The sequence below is a fragment of the Phoenix dactylifera genome, unplaced genomic scaffold (genome assembly GCF_009389715.1).
Source record: "Phoenix dactylifera cultivar Barhee BC4 unplaced genomic scaffold, palm_55x_up_171113_PBpolish2nd_filt_p 000026F, whole genome shotgun sequence".
In the NCBI taxonomy this organism is placed as follows: domain Eukaryota; kingdom Viridiplantae; phylum Streptophyta; class Magnoliopsida; order Arecales; family Arecaceae; genus Phoenix; species Phoenix dactylifera.
Window position 1 is genome coordinate 1,608,188 of NW_024067667.1, and position 18,211 is coordinate 1,626,398.

The window sequence follows — 18,211 nt, forward strand, 5'->3', positions numbered from 1 at the left end:
AAGAAAAAACAGAACACTTTAAGTATGAGCTAACTTTTCTATTCATGCCCAAAATCGATTATTGAAAAGTTTCCACATGTATGAATGAGATGAATGTCCAAGAATACCAAACATGCCATTTTATGAACACTATTGAAATTTCAACATTTCCAGTAGGTGATATTTTCTCCATCTTGTAGCTAATTGCCATATCATCCTCCATTCAAGGCCATAAATATTAGATAGCTTTTGTTTGCAAGGAAGTTAACAATTCAACAGCCACCTAGTCAAGCAGAGTTGCAGGCTTTTCTCACCAGAAGTAGAAATAGAACAAGAATTATGTTTTTTAAAATATGACCATATAAATTCCATTCATTACTTGCTTTGAACCCAAGGATTCAAATCACGTGAGATGGGACTGTCCCGGGTTTTCCATAGAATAGGGTGTGCCGGGTCCCAACACTTGGGACAGGGGATTTCCTGTCCCATCTTGACACTTGGGATGGTGTAACACCCCGCTGTCCCATGGGGACTCAAAAGTCCTTGCTTTGAACCAAATCCATCAATTGAAAACTTCTCCATCTTCCTGCTAATTGCCACTCCATCTTGCAATGAAGGCCTCGATATGGGATGCTTTATATTCTCTGGGAAGCCAAATGATTGCATGCTCACTGAGCTAAGATGCATCCAAAGCTTTTCTGTCCACAAGCATGAATGAAAATTAGTTGCCTTCTATGTAAGATTTTAAAAATCAGACGCAGAACCCCCCCTCATGCTCACTGGCTTGCATGGTATTTAATGCAGCATATGCATTACTGAAACATGGTACCGACCAGTAATGAGACAAAAGGGTATGATGTTAAAGCCCCGAGGGGCCGGTTTGGGGTGGTTCAGGTCAGTTTGCCCATGATTCAGCCCCAAGGGGGTTCTGGGTACTGCTAAAATGGCTAGTAAAGTATGCACTATGTGGTACGACCAGTAGATTAATCATTTTAATGTTTATATGTTATAAATTGAGGATGTTATGAACTTTATGTATAGCAATCTTCCATCTACTACATAGTTTTATGTGGCAGTGAGTGCTGCCAGATTGGAAGGTGGGAAACTTTTTGCCTTGGTAAAAAAGGTGGGAAAGCTTAGGTGTAGTCAACACATCACTAAGCTGTTTAAATACTGAATCATAGAACACTGGTCCTGTAAAGAAAAGGAGTTAAAATCAATACTGCAAATTTTCTTTGTGGTTAGAAGGAAGAGATGCATTCTAATTGAAAACTGATTATTGTCTACTTTGATTCCAAAGGCATCTTTGCTCTGATTCTGAAAATTCTTTTCAATAATTATGAATTGTAGATATAGTTGTTGAATAACTCGTAAACTCTTTTAGCTTTTATATGGTTCTTTGGGATGCTTCTTTTGCTTCATTACAGTGCTTGACATTTGATTACAACTTACAAGAACATGGCTTATACTGATGATGATTATACTGGGTCTTACTTTTGTGTTCTTTCTCTTTTCCATTCTTGTTTGTTCACTTCTCATGTTTCTTGCTGCAAGATCATAAATGTATACGACCAAGAATATGAGAGCGGAGCAGCATTTTGGCCAGATGTACATAGACGGTTGATTATTGCAATGATAATATCACAGCTTACACTTATGGGCTTGATGTCTACAAAAGACCCTAAGCATGCTACACCAGTACTCATTGCTCTTCCTATATTGACCATATGGTTTCATAAATATTGCAAGAGTCGATTTGAGCCTGCTTTTGTGAAATTCCCACTACAGGTATATCCGAAGTCCATAATTTACAATAACTTTTTTGAAAAATCAAACATCCATTGTAGGAGGGAGATTTTATTAAAGCAAGAAAGAGGATGTCCCTGGGGATTGGTTTGGGGGGGGGGGGGGGGGTGTTATGCTTCTTGCCCATCAGAAAAATGAATGCAATAGTCCTAAAGTGTCCCGAATCAAGCATAATTGCAAGAGCCACTTATTAAAAGTGAAGCTCCAATACAAAATCATCTGAAATTATAAACACCTGATTTATCCAAGAAAACTACGATTTATCCAAGAAAACTACTATATCCTGTGGGGAAGATCTCTATCTTTAGAAGTTCCATTAGTTTGCCTATGAAAAGTTTGACATGTTATTTTTGTCAGAAATTATATTTGACATTCAATTGAGGAATAAAAGAACTTCATTCAGCTTCCCTTCATTTTACAATCTAATACTCCACAGAAAATCTTGCAGATGAATGATCATAAGATCTATGAGCCAAATTTGTTACATTACCAAAACATTAGTTTAATGACCTTCAAACATGGATATAACTAAAATTGTATCTATAGCAGATTGCTTTTTATTTAATCCATCATGTTTATGCTGGAGCTAGAATACGACCCAATAAGTGGTTTTTGAATTTATACGGTGAACTCATTTTGCAGGAAGCAGTGGTGAAGGACACGCTAGAGCGAGCTAAAGATCCAAACCTAAATTTGAGAAGTTACCTCCAAGATGCATATGTTCACCCAGTCTTTCATAGCAAAGATATCGAACGGCTAGTAGCCATTGATGAGGAAGAAAACAACCCACTTGTGCCCACCAAACGGAATTCTAATAGGAGTACGCCTGGAGGAAGCAAATATGGTTCTGAGGCTGGGTCCGAGATCGAATAGTAAGAATCAACTTGTCACACCTTATCTTGTAGTCATATTCTCTTCTAAGACCTGTCAGTTATGCTGACTCTATTAAATGATTCTGTAAAAGAACCAAAGCCCTTATGCAAGTACAACTAGAGAATGTAAACAAAATCCTGATATCAGCACCAAAATTGATTCTGGAATTGCTTGTCCTCAGTAATGCCTTTGAGCTAAAATCCTGTGAGATTCGGTTATGCTTATCTCAGTTTATGCAACTCTACTGCAACGGTCTTACAAATCATATTTTCAAGCTAATTCCTGCACTCTCGATTTATTAATATGCTTGTTGAGTTATGCATGGCTTGACCTAACCTGTTTTATTTGGTAATGATAACCAAAATAAATGGTTTGCTCTGTTGTATAATGGGAATTGAACGCATGTCGAAGCTTATCCGTAAAGAATGTTATAACTTGCCCCTTAAATAGGCTCAACAGTGCATTGTATGTTGCGAGACCTAACCAAAACAATAGTCAACACCAGATTTTGTTGATCTGTCATGTTCATGTAACAATCTTTGATAGGATTCTGACTCTATATAATCCTATCTCATCCTTCACTATATAACAATGGGGAGGGTTCTTTTCGTTCCCATTTGAAAAGGATATGGTCACCATTTTGAGAGAATTTAGTGCAAGGAAAGAGCTCCAATGAAATCTTTTGGCATGATTATCTTTCATTTTTTTTCATGAGTTTGATGTGAAACATCATCTGGTATAATCTGCACATATATGTGCGCGCGCGTGTATGTATATGAATATGTGTAATGTATATGAATATGTATGTATATTTATATATTATATATATTTATATGTCTATATATTTATGCGTATATATGTGTGTGCGTGGGACGAGCTAATATACGGTGCCCATACAACAACCTATAAAAGGTCGGTCCTAATCAGACTACCGAGGGCCCAGCATCGAAGATCCAAATCATTTGATGTGTTTTATTATCTCCAAACTGCTTATTATCCAAAAAATTAAATGATTTAGAATTCCCTAGTCTATCAATCACTAATGCATCCAATGGTCAAGAATGGATAAATTTAATAATATGAATAATATATATTTTTGATTTCTAGTACAAGATGCATGAATGAATGATTTCCAAATTATATGATTTTTTGACAATAAGTAGTTTAGAGATAGTAGATCATATCCAATAACTTAAATAATTAATACTAAGCTTCTAGGCATCCATTCAAAGCGAACCTTATTAGGTTGTGAGGGCACCAACATCTTGTTTAAATATAGAGAAGTCATATGACCACTAGATGCATAGGCTAAGAATCTCCAAATCAAATATTTTTTTGATATATAGTAGAGCTAATATATAGATGTCCACACAATTGCTCTAATAAGGTTGATTCTCACTGCATGATTAAGGGGTTGACTGTAACATCCAGCCCATCTAAAAAGGAATTGAGTCTGGCCCACTTGACCGGCTCAGATATAAGAGTTGGAGAAGAAGACAGAGAAAAAAAGGGGTTAGAGTCCTATTCGACTTGGAGTAAGAGATAAACTCCTCCTTCATCCAAATTTTCTATAGGAGCTAGGAAACCTAGCCCCCATCGACTATGTAAAAACCCCCACACCCTCTTCTCCTCACCGCTGATTAGTTTTGTCGATCATCATTGCTAGACCATCGTCTATTTCTTTCTTCTTCTCCTCTTAACTTCCAGCGGCCTTGGCTCATGGTGCTCACTAGAGATTTTAGTTGAGCGCTCGCCGGAGTTTTAAATTCTGAGAGGGATTCTGAAAATTAGTTGGATCTATGGTTTATTTCACTCGCAAGGTGGAAAATGTAATCCTTTTTCTAGATTTATCGGCAAATTATAAGATTATTATATTAATAAATTTGAATCGTACCAATTATGATGTATAAATTTGATGAATAATATTTTATTATTGAATATATTTTATTTTAAAATACGATGATGATGCATGGTCAGAAATATTGAACTTGTTTAATTAATTTCGATATCGCATGATTTTTTATATTTTTGTTGAATTGAGATATGAACTGCATGATTATTTTAAACTCTCAGCCTAACCATGTTAAGAATTCCGCCAATGGAGGCCAATACGTTGGCACTTGATTAGTCCTAAAAATTTGTCGCAAGAAGATGCATGATATACCGCAAGTAAATACACAGTCTTGAAGAACTTTGTTGCAAGATGATGCACGACACACTGCAAAAAGTTACGAGGTATAATCACCCTGCCATAAAAAAATTATAGTCATAGCTCATGGTTGACGAGATGAACTTGATGATTTGAAATAATTTGGTTTTGTGAACGAAATTTGATTTTGAGAAAGATTGAATTTGATATGCATAATATTTTGATAATGCTGCATATTGAGATTTTGTTTTGAACTAATGAATTCCATATGTATATTTATTATAAATAATTATTTAATTTATTGTCTGATTAGTTTGGTTAAAGTGTTCATTACTTACTAGTTTGTCTAGTTTATTATTCCATATCTTATTATTTTTACTGATTTTGAGACCTAAGATTGATGGGGTTATAATTGAGAGAGTGACTAGAGGTTGAATTTGATATATTTAATGTAGATCAGAATTTAACTTGAGTTTGATTTAAGATCTTTTTAATATTGTTGGTTTTGTGAGATATTAAAATTTTATGTTAGTTATTAAAATGAAAGTTTGAACATTAGTTATTTAAGTTTATTTCGTCGTTTCCTTTATGATATCGTGATGAGATGTCTTCCATGCTTGTAGAGAGAGTTTCTTATGAATAAGCGGCAGTTGCCGCAACCTCTGGCTCGCACACTCGGGTCGGAGGCATGACAATTAATATAGTATCAGAGTGGACTCGGCTTATGACCTATATGAATTGGAGGACACTGCAGCACATATATATTAAAGCTGATCACGAGCTGATGGTGGTGTTTGTGGTTAAATTTGAATGGATTTTGATTCTTAGTCTGGCGAATATGCTAGAGCTTTAATTCGGGAGGGGGGTTATGTGAGGATCTGTGCAGGCGTATGTTTTGTCCCACATCGATTATTTGTTGGATAGATTTGGGTACTTATACAGAGCTAAGAAACCAAAATAATAAATACCTTATGGCTAGTCTTTTTAGATGAAGTCTTAGGTTATGAAGCTGACACTAATGACCTAAGCATTAGTTGCGTACTATTTCTCAAGTGTATGATATCAATAAATCCTATGATTTGAAGATCTCTACCCTATACATTGTCTATGCATCTAGTGGTCAAAAATAGATAGTTTAAATAACATAAAATAATACATATTTTTTAATTATCGGATGCATAAGCTAAGCTAATTTGATAATTTAAGTAACATGTTTTTTTTGGCCATGACCCTATCCACCCATATAGATGCTCAAAAATGAAGTGAAATCAAAGATCTACTAGCTCGTAAGCAAGTAGACAGATTAAGCTAAAATAAGTAAAAGAACGAAAGAACAAGCCGATCTATCATCGAGGAGCAAGAATTTTTTGTTGATCAAACATATATTAAAATGTTAGCTTCAAGATTATCAAGCATGCTTCCCCATGGAGGAGATCCCTCGGAGAAGTTCCAAACTTGAACTCTTCATTACTTTAGGCTTTTTTGAATCTCAAATGAGTCTACTCTTTGGGTTGGGCGATCTAGGTCTAAGAGAAAATAGGAAGGAGAAGAGAGGAAGAGCGGGAGGAGCTAAAACTAACAGATTTTAAGCTATAGTTCCAAAAGTTGTGCGTGCAAAGTAGAGGCTCAATCCTCTCCTCCAAAGTCTACTAATAGAGGAGGAGGGAGGAATCAATCATAAAGTTTGATTTTTTAAAAAAAAAATAAAAAAACAAAGTTGAGATGATGCCAAGTAGCACCCATGAATCGATGAAAGGAGAGAGCCAAGGATCATGGAGCTGGTTCAGTGGTTTCGATGCTTTCTTGATGCAGGCCGAAAATCCTCAACCCCATGGTTATTCGATACTAGATTCTATTATAACAACTTCTAGATTGAAGTTATCAAAACCGAGAGGAAGTCATCAACTTCTAGCTTGAGGGCCAAGTCTGCCACCCTACCTCCTTAAAGCTTGATGTAGAAAATAAATGAGGTGGCACTCGGCACACAAGTGTTCAATGAATTTAATATTTGCATATACTCAATAATCAGTCAAGTTGCAGTCCAACACACAGACTTGACACTATGGATCAGGATATTATCTCATTGCGACGGAGATTGCAGGGCTCCAGCCCATGAAGCCGAGTTGTTCGCCTATATTATTCTGTAGGGCAATGAAATATAAGTTGAAGAACTTCTTTGCACGCAGTATCCAAAAAATTATTCTGTGGACACATGTACATTGCGAAGATTTTCAGGGATGAATGTTTCCTTGCCAGTTTGTTTGTTGTCGGCCCACGGCGACAAGAAACAGTAGTTCTATAGTAACAAAGTGGAATCAGATTCAAACTCTTAAGATTCATTTCGTAATAATGTTCAGCTTTTAGCTCCTAAAACTCACAGATAACATAACCATCACATCAACCCACGGGGCAGCAGCACAACACTCCCCGTATCCAATCCAAAATTCCAAATTCTAAACCGAGAGAACAGGGGCATCCCCTGTTCCTCCCAAGTCTTGACAAAAAAACGAACTAAAGGCCAACAATCACGGATTCGGCATACTGGACAAAGCTCAGGCTAGAATACAGTACAAAATAGTACGGTAAACATGGCAGGGAGCGTACAGGATACTCCTTTTATTTTGAAATCGGAAGGAGAGAAGCAGGGGATGGATCAAGTGAAACAGTGGACCAACCAAAAAAAAAAAAAAAAACACAACAGGCTACCTACTGTGCCTCTTCCCAAACAAACAACCAAACGCATCAACACCTAAACCTACCTCCCTCTCTCTCTCTCTCTCTCTCTCTCTCTCTCTCTCTCTCACACACACACACACACACGCACACATCTCTGTCTCTGTTTCAACATGCAACATGACCGTCGTCGTCGTCGTCGTCGTCATGATCTTCTTCTTCGTCGTCGTCGTCGTCGTCATGATCTTCGTCGTCGTCGTCGTCAGTGGAGGATAAATGGGCAAGCCAGCAGAAGCCATGGAGGTGGCCGTTGACGCAGACGAAGTACTCGAGGTCGCCCTCGTGGGAGCCGAGGCGGCGGGAAGCGCTGCGAGGGACGAGCCCGGCGGCGGTCATGCTCCAGACACGGGCGCCGCAGTAGGGGCAGCGCACCCGGGACTCCAGCTCCACCTGCCGGCCGATGAGACAGGCCCGGGTCCTCGAGCGCATGAACCCCCGGAAGACCCCGCGGTAAGCGCCGAGGTCGGCCTCGTCCGACGGGGAAGTGGCGGCGTGCTCGCAGGGGTCAGAGACGTAGAGGAGGTCGCCCCAGCAGCGGCGGGAAAGAAAGGAGCGGCCGGAGGTCTTGGAGAAGCGGGAGACGGGGGCGAAGTGGCCGGGGGTCGGGAGGCGGCTCTCCGGGAAGGGGAAGAAGCGGGTGGAGGCGGCGCAGCCGCAGCAGAAGAAGAGGAGCTTCGCGAGGGCGTGCCACCCGCCGCCGATACGGGTGGCGCCGCCGCCGGCAGTGAGGGCGGAGACCATGCGTGGGGCGCGGGAGATGCAGAGCTCTCGCCAGAGGACGCGGTTGGCGACGGCGCGGAGGCGGCGGGAGACGCAGGCGGCGATGCACACGAGGTGGGGGTCCCAGTTAAGAGACCGGAAAACCAGCATTAGCACCCGCTCGTCCTGGAGCCCCGTGTTCTCGTCGCCTCCGCCGCCTCGGGCGCCGCCTCCAGGGATCGCCACCCCTGCCGCATTGCCGCCGCCGCCGCCGCCGCTGCAGCTGGGGTCGTTGCACGTGGATTCGGGGTTTCGGATGTTGTCGATCATGGCCGGGAGTTGTGGATCGGGGTGGGTCTGCGGGCGGTTTGGTCAGGATATTTAAAGCGCTTGGCTCCGTGTCCGGCGCTCCGCGGACTCCGGTTTCTTTCTTGGATTTGATTCGTTTTGAAAAACTAAGGGGTCGGATCAGCGCGGTTCCCGGTCACCCAGTCACAAATGCTTCCTGCCCCTAAACCGGATCCAAGACCTTTCAATCCGCTTGGACTTTTATAGCTGGGACATACTCATACTTTTGAAATAAAACAGAAAAACAATAAATAAATAAATAAATAACGGGTACTAAATGATGAGAAATGGCATGGAAATCTAGAAAAGAATGTATGAATTATCTAGAAATGCTTTTCCATATAACACCCTTGTGTGTAATTTATTTTGGAGAGAACCCAGGAAACTCGGGTCCCATAGAATAGATATCTCTGCGTATAAGTTGGGAAATCTAAGCAACTCTCTACTGGTTATCTTGATAATATGGAGTCTATATGAATTGTGAAATGCCGTTTCCCAGCTATTTCTTTTGGGGATGCAAACTTTTGAACCGGTCCCGGTTGACCAAAGAAGACTAAAACCGAACCCGGTTGGAAGGAGGGGGAGGAAAAGGACAAAGCGAACGCGGAAGAGGGGGGGGGGGGAGAGGAGCTTTTGTCCAGATGCCAGAGAAACGGGACACGTGTCAGAGGCCCAGTCGGCAACAAGGTCCTCGGCTCAGATCTATCCAGCAGCTACCATGTGTCTGATTCCCCTCGATGAATGACGCGTGTCTCGATCACATTTCCTTGCTTTCTCCGGTGTTCCATCACCGGGACCAACCACGTCACGTCCTCCCCCAGATGCTCCACTCCCGACACGTGTAATCCAGAACCGGGATTCCAACGTCTCTTTCCCGGCCCCGAAATATCTACAGTCATACGTGTTCCCTTCTGGTTGGTGGTGTACACGTGCCATTCAATCGGAGCCTCAGGAGTCTGACGAGGTTAGTGTGATCAATCCTGCAACGTGGGTGCATCGCGGGCGTACACGTATGAGTGGAGGCTCCCCCCCCAACGTCTCCATAATTTAATGGATGATTTTTTGTTTTTTTAAGGCTTTAAAGTGATCCGTTTTTGCTTTTAAAAAATAAGGATTTTTACTGTTTGTGACGCGCTTTTAAGGATTTTATAGTTCTATGGGCACTGCGTGGTTCCCGCTTTTAAGGATTTCATTAAGGCAGGTTTATTTTTCTCATTGGATGGTATCGCTTATTCTTTCTCCCTTCTTGTTGTTGTCGTCGTCGTTATTATTTTTTTTTAAGACAGAAATATCAAACATAACGTATATGACTATAACTAAAAAAATCAAAAAACAATACATTCCGGAGAGCACTAGGCAACTTTGCCTCTCTCACCCATATATGGCCTCTCATGTTGTTCATCCACCTTGTTCAGCTCTTCGAATGGTTAATTGAGCCTTCTTTTTGGAGTTGGTCACATGCATGCAACCATGGATTGATATCACATGCATTAGTCGTAGTTTTGATGTGCAACACATGCCAAATGAAAGTTGATAGATAGGTTTGTCTTGAATGGTGGAGAGCACATTCGCATTGAAGGCAAAACTTGAAAAGCATGCATCCTTTTTGTCCTCTCGTTTGTTCTATATTAAGGTCTTCCTCTCCTCCACAGCATTCCACCACCAAGAGCTTTCCCTCTTTCTCTCTCTTTCTTCCCCTTTGTTCCTTCTACTTCGTCGATTTCTAGCACAGTGCTCATCGAAAACCAGAGCCGGAGACGTCGTCAGAACTTGAGGTGAGCCTCGATTCTTCTTCCTCTTTCTTTTTCTTTTTCTCTAAACTCTTTTCTCTTTTTTTTGGGCCACCTGCATCGCGGCCTCTTGATGCCAGAATCCTGGTCGACTCCTCTGGCCCCCATCGACCCGTCCCATAGGAGCCATGGCTACTGATGAGCGGCCAATGGCCAAAAAATAGGGAAAAGCTCTAGTTCTCCTATTTTTCAGGCTTTTTTCCTTCGATTCTCGCAGGCTGGTCCCCATCGCCAACTGTCTACCACCGACCATTAGTTGTCCCTTGTCGCAAGTCATATGACTGATGGCCACCAAGCTATGGCCTTCTCTCTCCTTCCTCTCCTTCTTCCTCCTCCTCCTCCTCCTCTTCTTCTTTCTCTTTTTTTCTTCTTCTTTTTCTCTTTTTTATTTTTCTTTATTTATTTCTCCCTCTTCTCTATCTTTCTCTCTTTAAGCAGGCCTAGGGATCCTGGTTTAAGATCCTATCTCCCCTTGCTCGGATCCAAGTCATCCCCAATGTGAAGGCCCTGAACCGTCCTGATACATGGACGGTAGGCCAACCCATTATCTCGATCCTTATCGGGTTTCTCAAAAATTCGGTCACTGTTGATCTTCATTGAGTCACTTAAATCATATCCGATCTTGACTAATTAAGTTCACTTTGTTCGGACCATCTCGAGCAGTCGGACACTACTGCCTGGCCGGCCTTATCCTTTCTTCACCCTAATTTGGGTATGAACCTATATACCCTAGCTACAGTGCCCCAAATTGGATCGCTTTGCCCAATTTTAACTCGTTCTTAGTTCTCTTGGGTTTGGAGGTTGTTGACGTTGGATTTTAATGAGTTTGAATAGGTGAAATAGAACTATCTAACTAAAGTAGGATTTTGAAGCAAGAAGAGATAAGTAACCTAATGCTTTAAAGTGTAATTTCTAATGGTCTTTAAAAAATTATAAGTAGTTTATTAAAATGTGATTATAAACTCTATTATATATTTGATTAAATAGATCAAGCATATTAGTATTACTGTTCTAATTATTCTAGAATATGCATTTTAATACTCTTATAATTTGGAAATTATGACTTGATAATTTATGAAATTTATTATATATATATATATTCTCAGCACAACTATGATCTGTCCTGCCAATAAGAATTGTTTATTGGCCCTGACGACCTGTAATCTGAGAAACTAGTTTAGCCTTGTATATGTGGTATGTGTTATCGGTGATTAGAATAGTAGTATATATTATCTAACACTTGGTGCACTTTATATCTGCTATCTGACCGATGCTACCAAGTTACATAGCCATAGTCTGATGTTGGGTCTAGTATTAGTTAATAAAAATAATAAATTTTAAAACAAAAATATATATTATTCAATATTTGATTTATTTTCGGTTAGTATTATGCTATTTGATTATTTATTTGTTTGACCTGCTTAGACCCCACTTGATGTGTTATGTTGCTTACTAGGCTGGTGTAGCTCATTATTCTTTTTTTCTATTTTTCAGATCCTGAATCATGATTGTTTGAGACTTGGAAAATTGCGCTAGTTCTTCTAAAGATATTCGTGATTATTTGGATTTTTAGTTTAGTTTAGATAGACTCGTTCAATTTAGTGTGAACGTTTTATTTGATCTGAATAATAATAATTAGTAAGCATATTTTGTTTTATATTACTTTAGGACAATAGATTATAAAAATAATTTATTTAGATTTTGATTAAATTAATTTTTGAAAATCGAAAAATTATTATTATTATTTTGGGATTATTATGATTTGATCTATAACCATACATGCTTGTATGGTCCGCTCTGCAGTTATGCAGTGCCTGCTATGCTTTAAGTTCGGGGCGTGACATAGTATCGCTCTGAATTTTATTTATTTTAAGAATATGTACAGAGACGATGGATTAATTGTCAGCTCAAATGATCTAGCAAAGTACCGTCCTTATTTGTAGATAAGACTAATGAGAGATGGTGAAGAAGATTGAATTATGGGGGAAAAGTGGCGTTCGACTGAACAGTTGCCAGCCTAGAGAGGCTAAACTCTTTCGAGGTTAGTTTTCTTTAACCAACAGGCCAGGTCCTAAGCAGGCCAAGTTGAACTCCCAAGTGCGTTCGGTACACCCAACGAGTTTAGGTACCTTGTGATGCTACAGCAAACATCACGGATCTCCTTCATTGCTGCGCCATGAAAAGACGATGTCCAGTCTAATAGGAAGGAAGCTTCCTTAAAAGTAATGCGGTTTTGGTGTGAAAGCTTCGAGTTGAAACACTGGTTTCTTTCTTTCCATCCACAGGCACTAGCTCACTGTAGAGAACAAGCAGTCCCACGCTATCTTCTTCCCTTTTTTTTTATTTTTGCTCTCCAAGCATACTAGCGCTCTCTTTGTGGAAGTAGATCATCAGGTGATTTTTCAAGAATTTTTTGCCATGCTGTGGTCGTGTAGGTACAGTTTATAGCAGCAGGTGATCGGTCGTTTTTTCCTCGTTCCTACATAAAAGACATGCCATAGATGCATTCCATTTTAAGTTCTCTGAGGTCAATATCTTGTTGCAAAAGCACAGCCAGTTGAAGCATTGTATTTTTTCCGGGATTGGAAGCTTCCAGTCGATGCCAGCGAACTCAGATGTAATGCCGCCACGACATAAGAATCTATAGCAGTTTTTAACAGTAAAGGAATTTGAGGAACTCCACTTTCATTTCACTTTGTCCTCTTCATGTGTTAGCAAAAACCTGTTCAGAATATTATGCAGCTGCATCCGTTCTCCTTTGGCTTGAGTTAAAAGTGATTGAGGTTGCTGAAAACCAATCTACTGACCCGTGAATGAGGTCGGCCACCGAAGTATCTTGGTTCTAAGAGATGAGGAATGAGATAGAGAATACCATCTTCAAAGGCTTGTCATGCATCCAAGAGTCGTGCCATTTTTTTTTTCTTATTTTCTCTTCCAAGAATCTCCAGTCAAATCTTCTAGGCTTTGTTGAAATGAAGAGGGAAACCTAGGTATTTGATGGGCGGTGAGAAGGTAGAGCAGCCAAGAATTTCGGCACAAAGCTGACTTCTTTTATCATCTATGTTCAGACAAATGAGTGAATTTTTATCAAAGCTTACCTTTAATCCAGATGCTTTCTCAAAAGAATAAATAGCAAACTTCAAACTCTTGATGAACTCCTTCGAGGCTTTGCAAAAAAACAAAGTGTCATCTGGATATTGGAGGCAGATGATACTTCTAGAGATCTGTGAGGAGCCCATTGATGAGCAGAGATAGTTCGGTGGAATGAAGCGACTTCTGCATCGAAGAATACCAAGTAGTGCTAAAACCTCCTGCTTTTACGAGGCTTAGGAGGAAATCCCAGTTGAGGTGGTCGAACGTCCACCTTGGTGGTTTGATTTCTTGCAGTGAGTGACAAGCTCAGCAGCTGTGTGATGAAGCAGTCTCCTATTTGTCTTCCTTTAATGTATGTCGAGTGAGAATGGGAGATCAAGATGTTGATGAAGTTAGCAAGCCTGGTGCATAGGATTTTGGAGAGAAATTTCAAAACACCATGAACCAGACTTACAGACCTGTAGTCGCTTACTGTTGTACAATCTTGCTTTTTAGAGATCAAAGTCAGATAGGTGTAGTTTAGTCGGTAAGGTCAGCAAATCCATTGTGAAGCTCTTCAGATAATTTGATAATATCTTCCTTAATTAAAGCTCAATATCATTGGTAAAGGATACTGGGAAACCATCAGGTCTCCGTGCCTTATCTCTGCCCAAACTGAAAGCTGCTCTTTTGATTACCTCCTCTAAGAAAGGCTTATAAGCTCAAACAGGTTCAATTAATCTCCTTCATAGAGAGCTGACCAATCTAGATCTAACTCTAGCTGAGGGGTGATCCTGAATGTTAAAATCATCACTTGTCCCAGTGAGCCCAACATGTGAAATTTTTAATAATAGAATTAAAGAGTGCAGAAACAGAGTTTGAAGTCAGGACCTCTGCTCTGATACCATATTAAAATCACCACTAGTCTCAAAAGCTTAAGCCAATAGAATAAGATAGATTTATTTATATATTTTATATTTTCTTACATTGAATAGATCTAAATAGAATCTAAATAGAAACGAACAAAAAGTCTCTTTCATCGAAAGTTCTACCTTGATAGCGAACACTGCTAATATTTTCTTTTCTTGCATGGGCATAAGCATGGAAGAATTCAGTATTACGGTCTCCATATTTCAGCCATGGAATTCTCGACCTTTGCCTCCACATCACTTCCTTTTCTTTCTGTTCCTTCCGTGGGAGTGAGGTGTTGGATTCTTCTTGTTCGTCCAGACCAGTGATATAAGAAAACATGCGTCCATTAAAGTGAGATATTTGTGGAATTCATATCTCCTTCGAAAGATGAATTGTTACCATCAATCAATTGGTCAAGCTAGATTGGGCCTCTGGCAAACTAGATATGTGTGTCATTCACTTATGGGTCAAGTTCTTTTGGTTTTATGTAAAGGTCATTTTAGGTGTGGGGTAAAGCCTAAGCTAGTATACATGTCTAGTTCTTAAGCTTTTGAAACATGAGTTCAAATTTGAGGTTTGTATTTAGTCCACGGTTGAGCATAAGGAAGCAGTTACATCAAATCATCTATAACAATCCACGACCTATCTCAAAAAAGATAGCAAAAAAATATTATTTTTTTAAGCCCCAACTCTCATCAGATTAATAATTTAAATTTAGCCATAAATATCACGATGGGCCTATGAGCCAAGTTCATTTTGATATCATTTATATCAAGTTAGAACTTAAAAAAAAAAAACTAACCGAAAAATATTAATTGAATTTTTTGATTTTTTATAAATACTCAAAATTTACCAAATAAATAATATAGAATAAAATTTGATTCATTCACGAGAATGTCGTAAATACCTCATTCTAAAAATAGAAAGTTCGTAATAATTGAAGCTCCTATGCATTCTCGCATTATCAAAGTATAAAAGTGTACAGTTTGAGGGCCCCACCATGAGGGGGTACGTGTCAGCTGATAATGGGCTGCCATGTGTAACGTGTTGCAAGCCATGTGGTCCATCCCGTCAGCTTTCAAGAGTTCAAATAATTAGTGGAGAAAAAAATTATTATAAAAGAAGAAATGGCAAAGCAGGGGCACCGACCATGCTTCTTTTATTTATTCCCTTATTGCACATGCAGTGCTCCCGAGGACCACAGTTTCAGAAAAAAATATCACCCTTGAATTGATGTCAGAAAAGAGTGCATCAAAACTTTATTGGACCAGAGCTTTAATGATCTACATTTTTGACAAATAACTCTCACCAACTTCCTCATTTGGAAGGCAATGGCATCACCAAATGAGGGGAATCACAATGCAATGATCCTTCTTTTTAATATAGAAAGCAGTGCAAAATTAGTGATACCATGAGTTTTGTCATCCTGCTCCTTGTAAAACATTTGAATGCATTGTTATCTTAAGACCAATGATGGTGAATTGTTATGGATAATTTGTGCCAACATATCAGAGGAATGCTTGATCTTCACTAGTCCCTCTAAATAAAGAATAAATGGAAAAGGAGAAGATCATCTCCATAGGTTTCCATATGGATGTCCACAATTTGCATTAAATCACCTCTAGATCTTGTGCTACATAATTTGATTTTTATTGATTTGGTTAGGACTCAATTAGGTTCGGTTTGCACCCACAAACTTGATGCTCGATCTAGACCTGTAGTTGCTAAAAAGTCTATATGCAAATACCTGTGTTAGAGGCCGAGATTATATTGCATGTCTAAGGTGTTTTTGTGATTACTGAAGCCTATGGATTCAAAGTTAGAATTTTTATTTTTTAAAAAAAAAATTAATTTGAGTGAGACCACTGAAACTGCAAAATATATCTACAGCAACATTGTTTTTCTGGAAAAAAACAGACTGTTCATGATGGTAAAGTTCTTCACACTGTAGTAGAAGATACTGCTTTTTTCGATGCATTGCTCCCATCCAAGCAAAGCACAGTATGGCATAAATTCACATCCAAACAGCGTAAAAGTTAGAAGTGTTGCATAAAAATTTCCGACATGATATGGCCAAGAATTTCATGATGGGGTCCCCATGCATATCATTTTGTGAAACTTTCATGTTTGGAAAGAAACATCATAAGCCAGTGGTCCCTGACTGTCAGAGCGCAATATATCTTGCCATGTAGGGGAAGAGCTTTGGGAAAGGTGTATTGGTTATTGGATCTGAGCATAGTGTTGCTCTTACAATTATGGATCGATTAATTGAGTTCACTTTGAAATTCTATCCTAAAAATCATAATTTGCAAGATAAAATTTCAAAAAAAGATTCCTTTATACACAAGAGCTGTTGAATCATTTGGAAAGGAGATAGCCATTAGATGTAGGTCATGTTAATTGTTGGCGATATGCCTTTGGATCATTTGATATAAATAGTCTATTAAGAATAATACATGTTTTAATCTTTGAATGATATATATAAGAAGGTATAACTTATTGCGTAAATAATATATGATGCTCGATTGGTGATGTTCTATAGCTTTGTTTTCTAACTGTTTTTTCATTTTTTATGAAGTTGATGTAAAGTATTAAGTTTTAGTAATGGCTAAGAAAACTGGTGATACGTTTTAATGGTTCACTTCAGATTCATAATATCTGCACGAGCACCCGTTATCATCTATTCACTATAAAACTCCTTGGTCGCTGCTTGCCCACCATCCGCTTTATAGTACATAGGCAAAAAACCATATATTTTTTTTGCACTGAAATATTTTTCGAATAAATAAAGGTTACGAAGATGAGAATAAATTTGGTTGAAAATCAAACCCCTTTGTTTTCGTAAAAATTGTTCTACTTAGAGTTAGGTTTTATGAATAGTTTTCTTTAATAAAACTTACAAATAACCAAGCCACCAATTAAATGCGGACAATCTCATAGGACAGGTTTCTTAAAGGAATCCACAACCTAGGATTAGAGAAATGTATGTGACCCGTATTAACTTGTGCAATCTAATTTTAAAACTGATATAGTGTATGAATTGAAATGTATAATCATCTTAGCCTCTCCCATACTAAAGGAATTCTTGATCTCTAGTTGCTAAGCAGAGAGGTAGGATGAGTAGTAGGACAAGTCCCATTCACCTTAAGTCTACGGGTAGCCATTATGGAATGCATGGAGTGATATCTTCGGTGGCGAGGGGGTAACTTATGGGCTGAGAAATAAGTTAAAATGGTTATAAATTATAGAGGTGTTTGTAGATTGGCAAGCTTTTTCTAAAGTAAATATGAGGTAGTAAATAGGCATCTCTTAAGTCGAAACAAGAAGCCAATTGAAGCAAAGGATCGCTGAGGAGTAGAGGCATTGTTGGGGGTTGTGGATGTAAGCATATCGCAAATGTGCCTGACTTTTAGTTAAAGCAATGAATTTTCATTAAGGATCTGTCAGTTTATGATTTAACGAGCCAAAAGACTATAAGAACAATGATCTTTTCTTCCCAATACATAGATGGAAATGGCCAAAAACAGGCACCAAGGTGCATCCAATGGCCTTTGCACATAATTTGTTGCTGAGATATGCCCAAACCTTTGTTGCACATAAGAACATAGTCTTGGATGGGCCTTGCAGAGACCAGCATATTGATGAAGCTATGAAGATACGTGAAGACACGCAGTCTTTGAAGTCAACCCAAACATTCTCTCCTTCGGTTTACCAATCAATGGATTGCTCAAAGCTTGTCAGATTGAAGCAGCCTAAAATCTCTAGTGCCATGCCTCACAAAGTTCTGAAGCCAAATCTTGTTATTTATACCATGATGGTGAAGGGCCTGGTGAAACAAGGATTGATTGAT

General features: G+C 39.1%; 2 protein-coding genes across 2 annotated transcripts in view; one reads left to right on the top strand and one right to left on the bottom strand.

The window, feature by feature from the left end:
* The window catches only part of LOC103720361 (CSC1-like protein At4g02900), a 46,925-nt gene extending 44,087 nt beyond the window's left edge, over positions 1-2,838 (top strand). Inside the window, exons 10-11 of the mRNA XM_008810023.3 lie at positions 1,534-1,767; positions 2,428-2,838. Of these exons, the coding sequence (XP_008808245.2) occupies positions 1,534-1,767; positions 2,428-2,658 (465 nt within the window). The 3' untranslated portion in view covers positions 2,659-2,838. The remainder of the gene's footprint in view (positions 1-1,533; positions 1,768-2,427) is intronic.
* Positions 2,839-7,239: 4,401 nt separating this feature from the next.
* LOC103720368 (EID1-like F-box protein 3) lies at positions 7,240-8,741 on the bottom strand. Its single transcript, XM_039115882.1, has one exon. The coding sequence runs from the start codon at positions 8,567-8,569 to the stop codon at positions 7,649-7,651; it is 921 nt and encodes a 306-aa protein (XP_038971810.1). The 5' UTR covers positions 8,570-8,741; the 3' UTR covers positions 7,240-7,648.
* Positions 8,742-18,211: the final 9,470 nt, after the last annotated feature.

Bases quoted from the DNA above. Each gene is read 5' to 3' on its own strand.
- LOC103720368 (XM_039115882.1), bottom strand. From the start codon at position 8,569: ATGATCGACAACATCCGAAACCCCGAATCCACGTGCAACGACCCCAGC.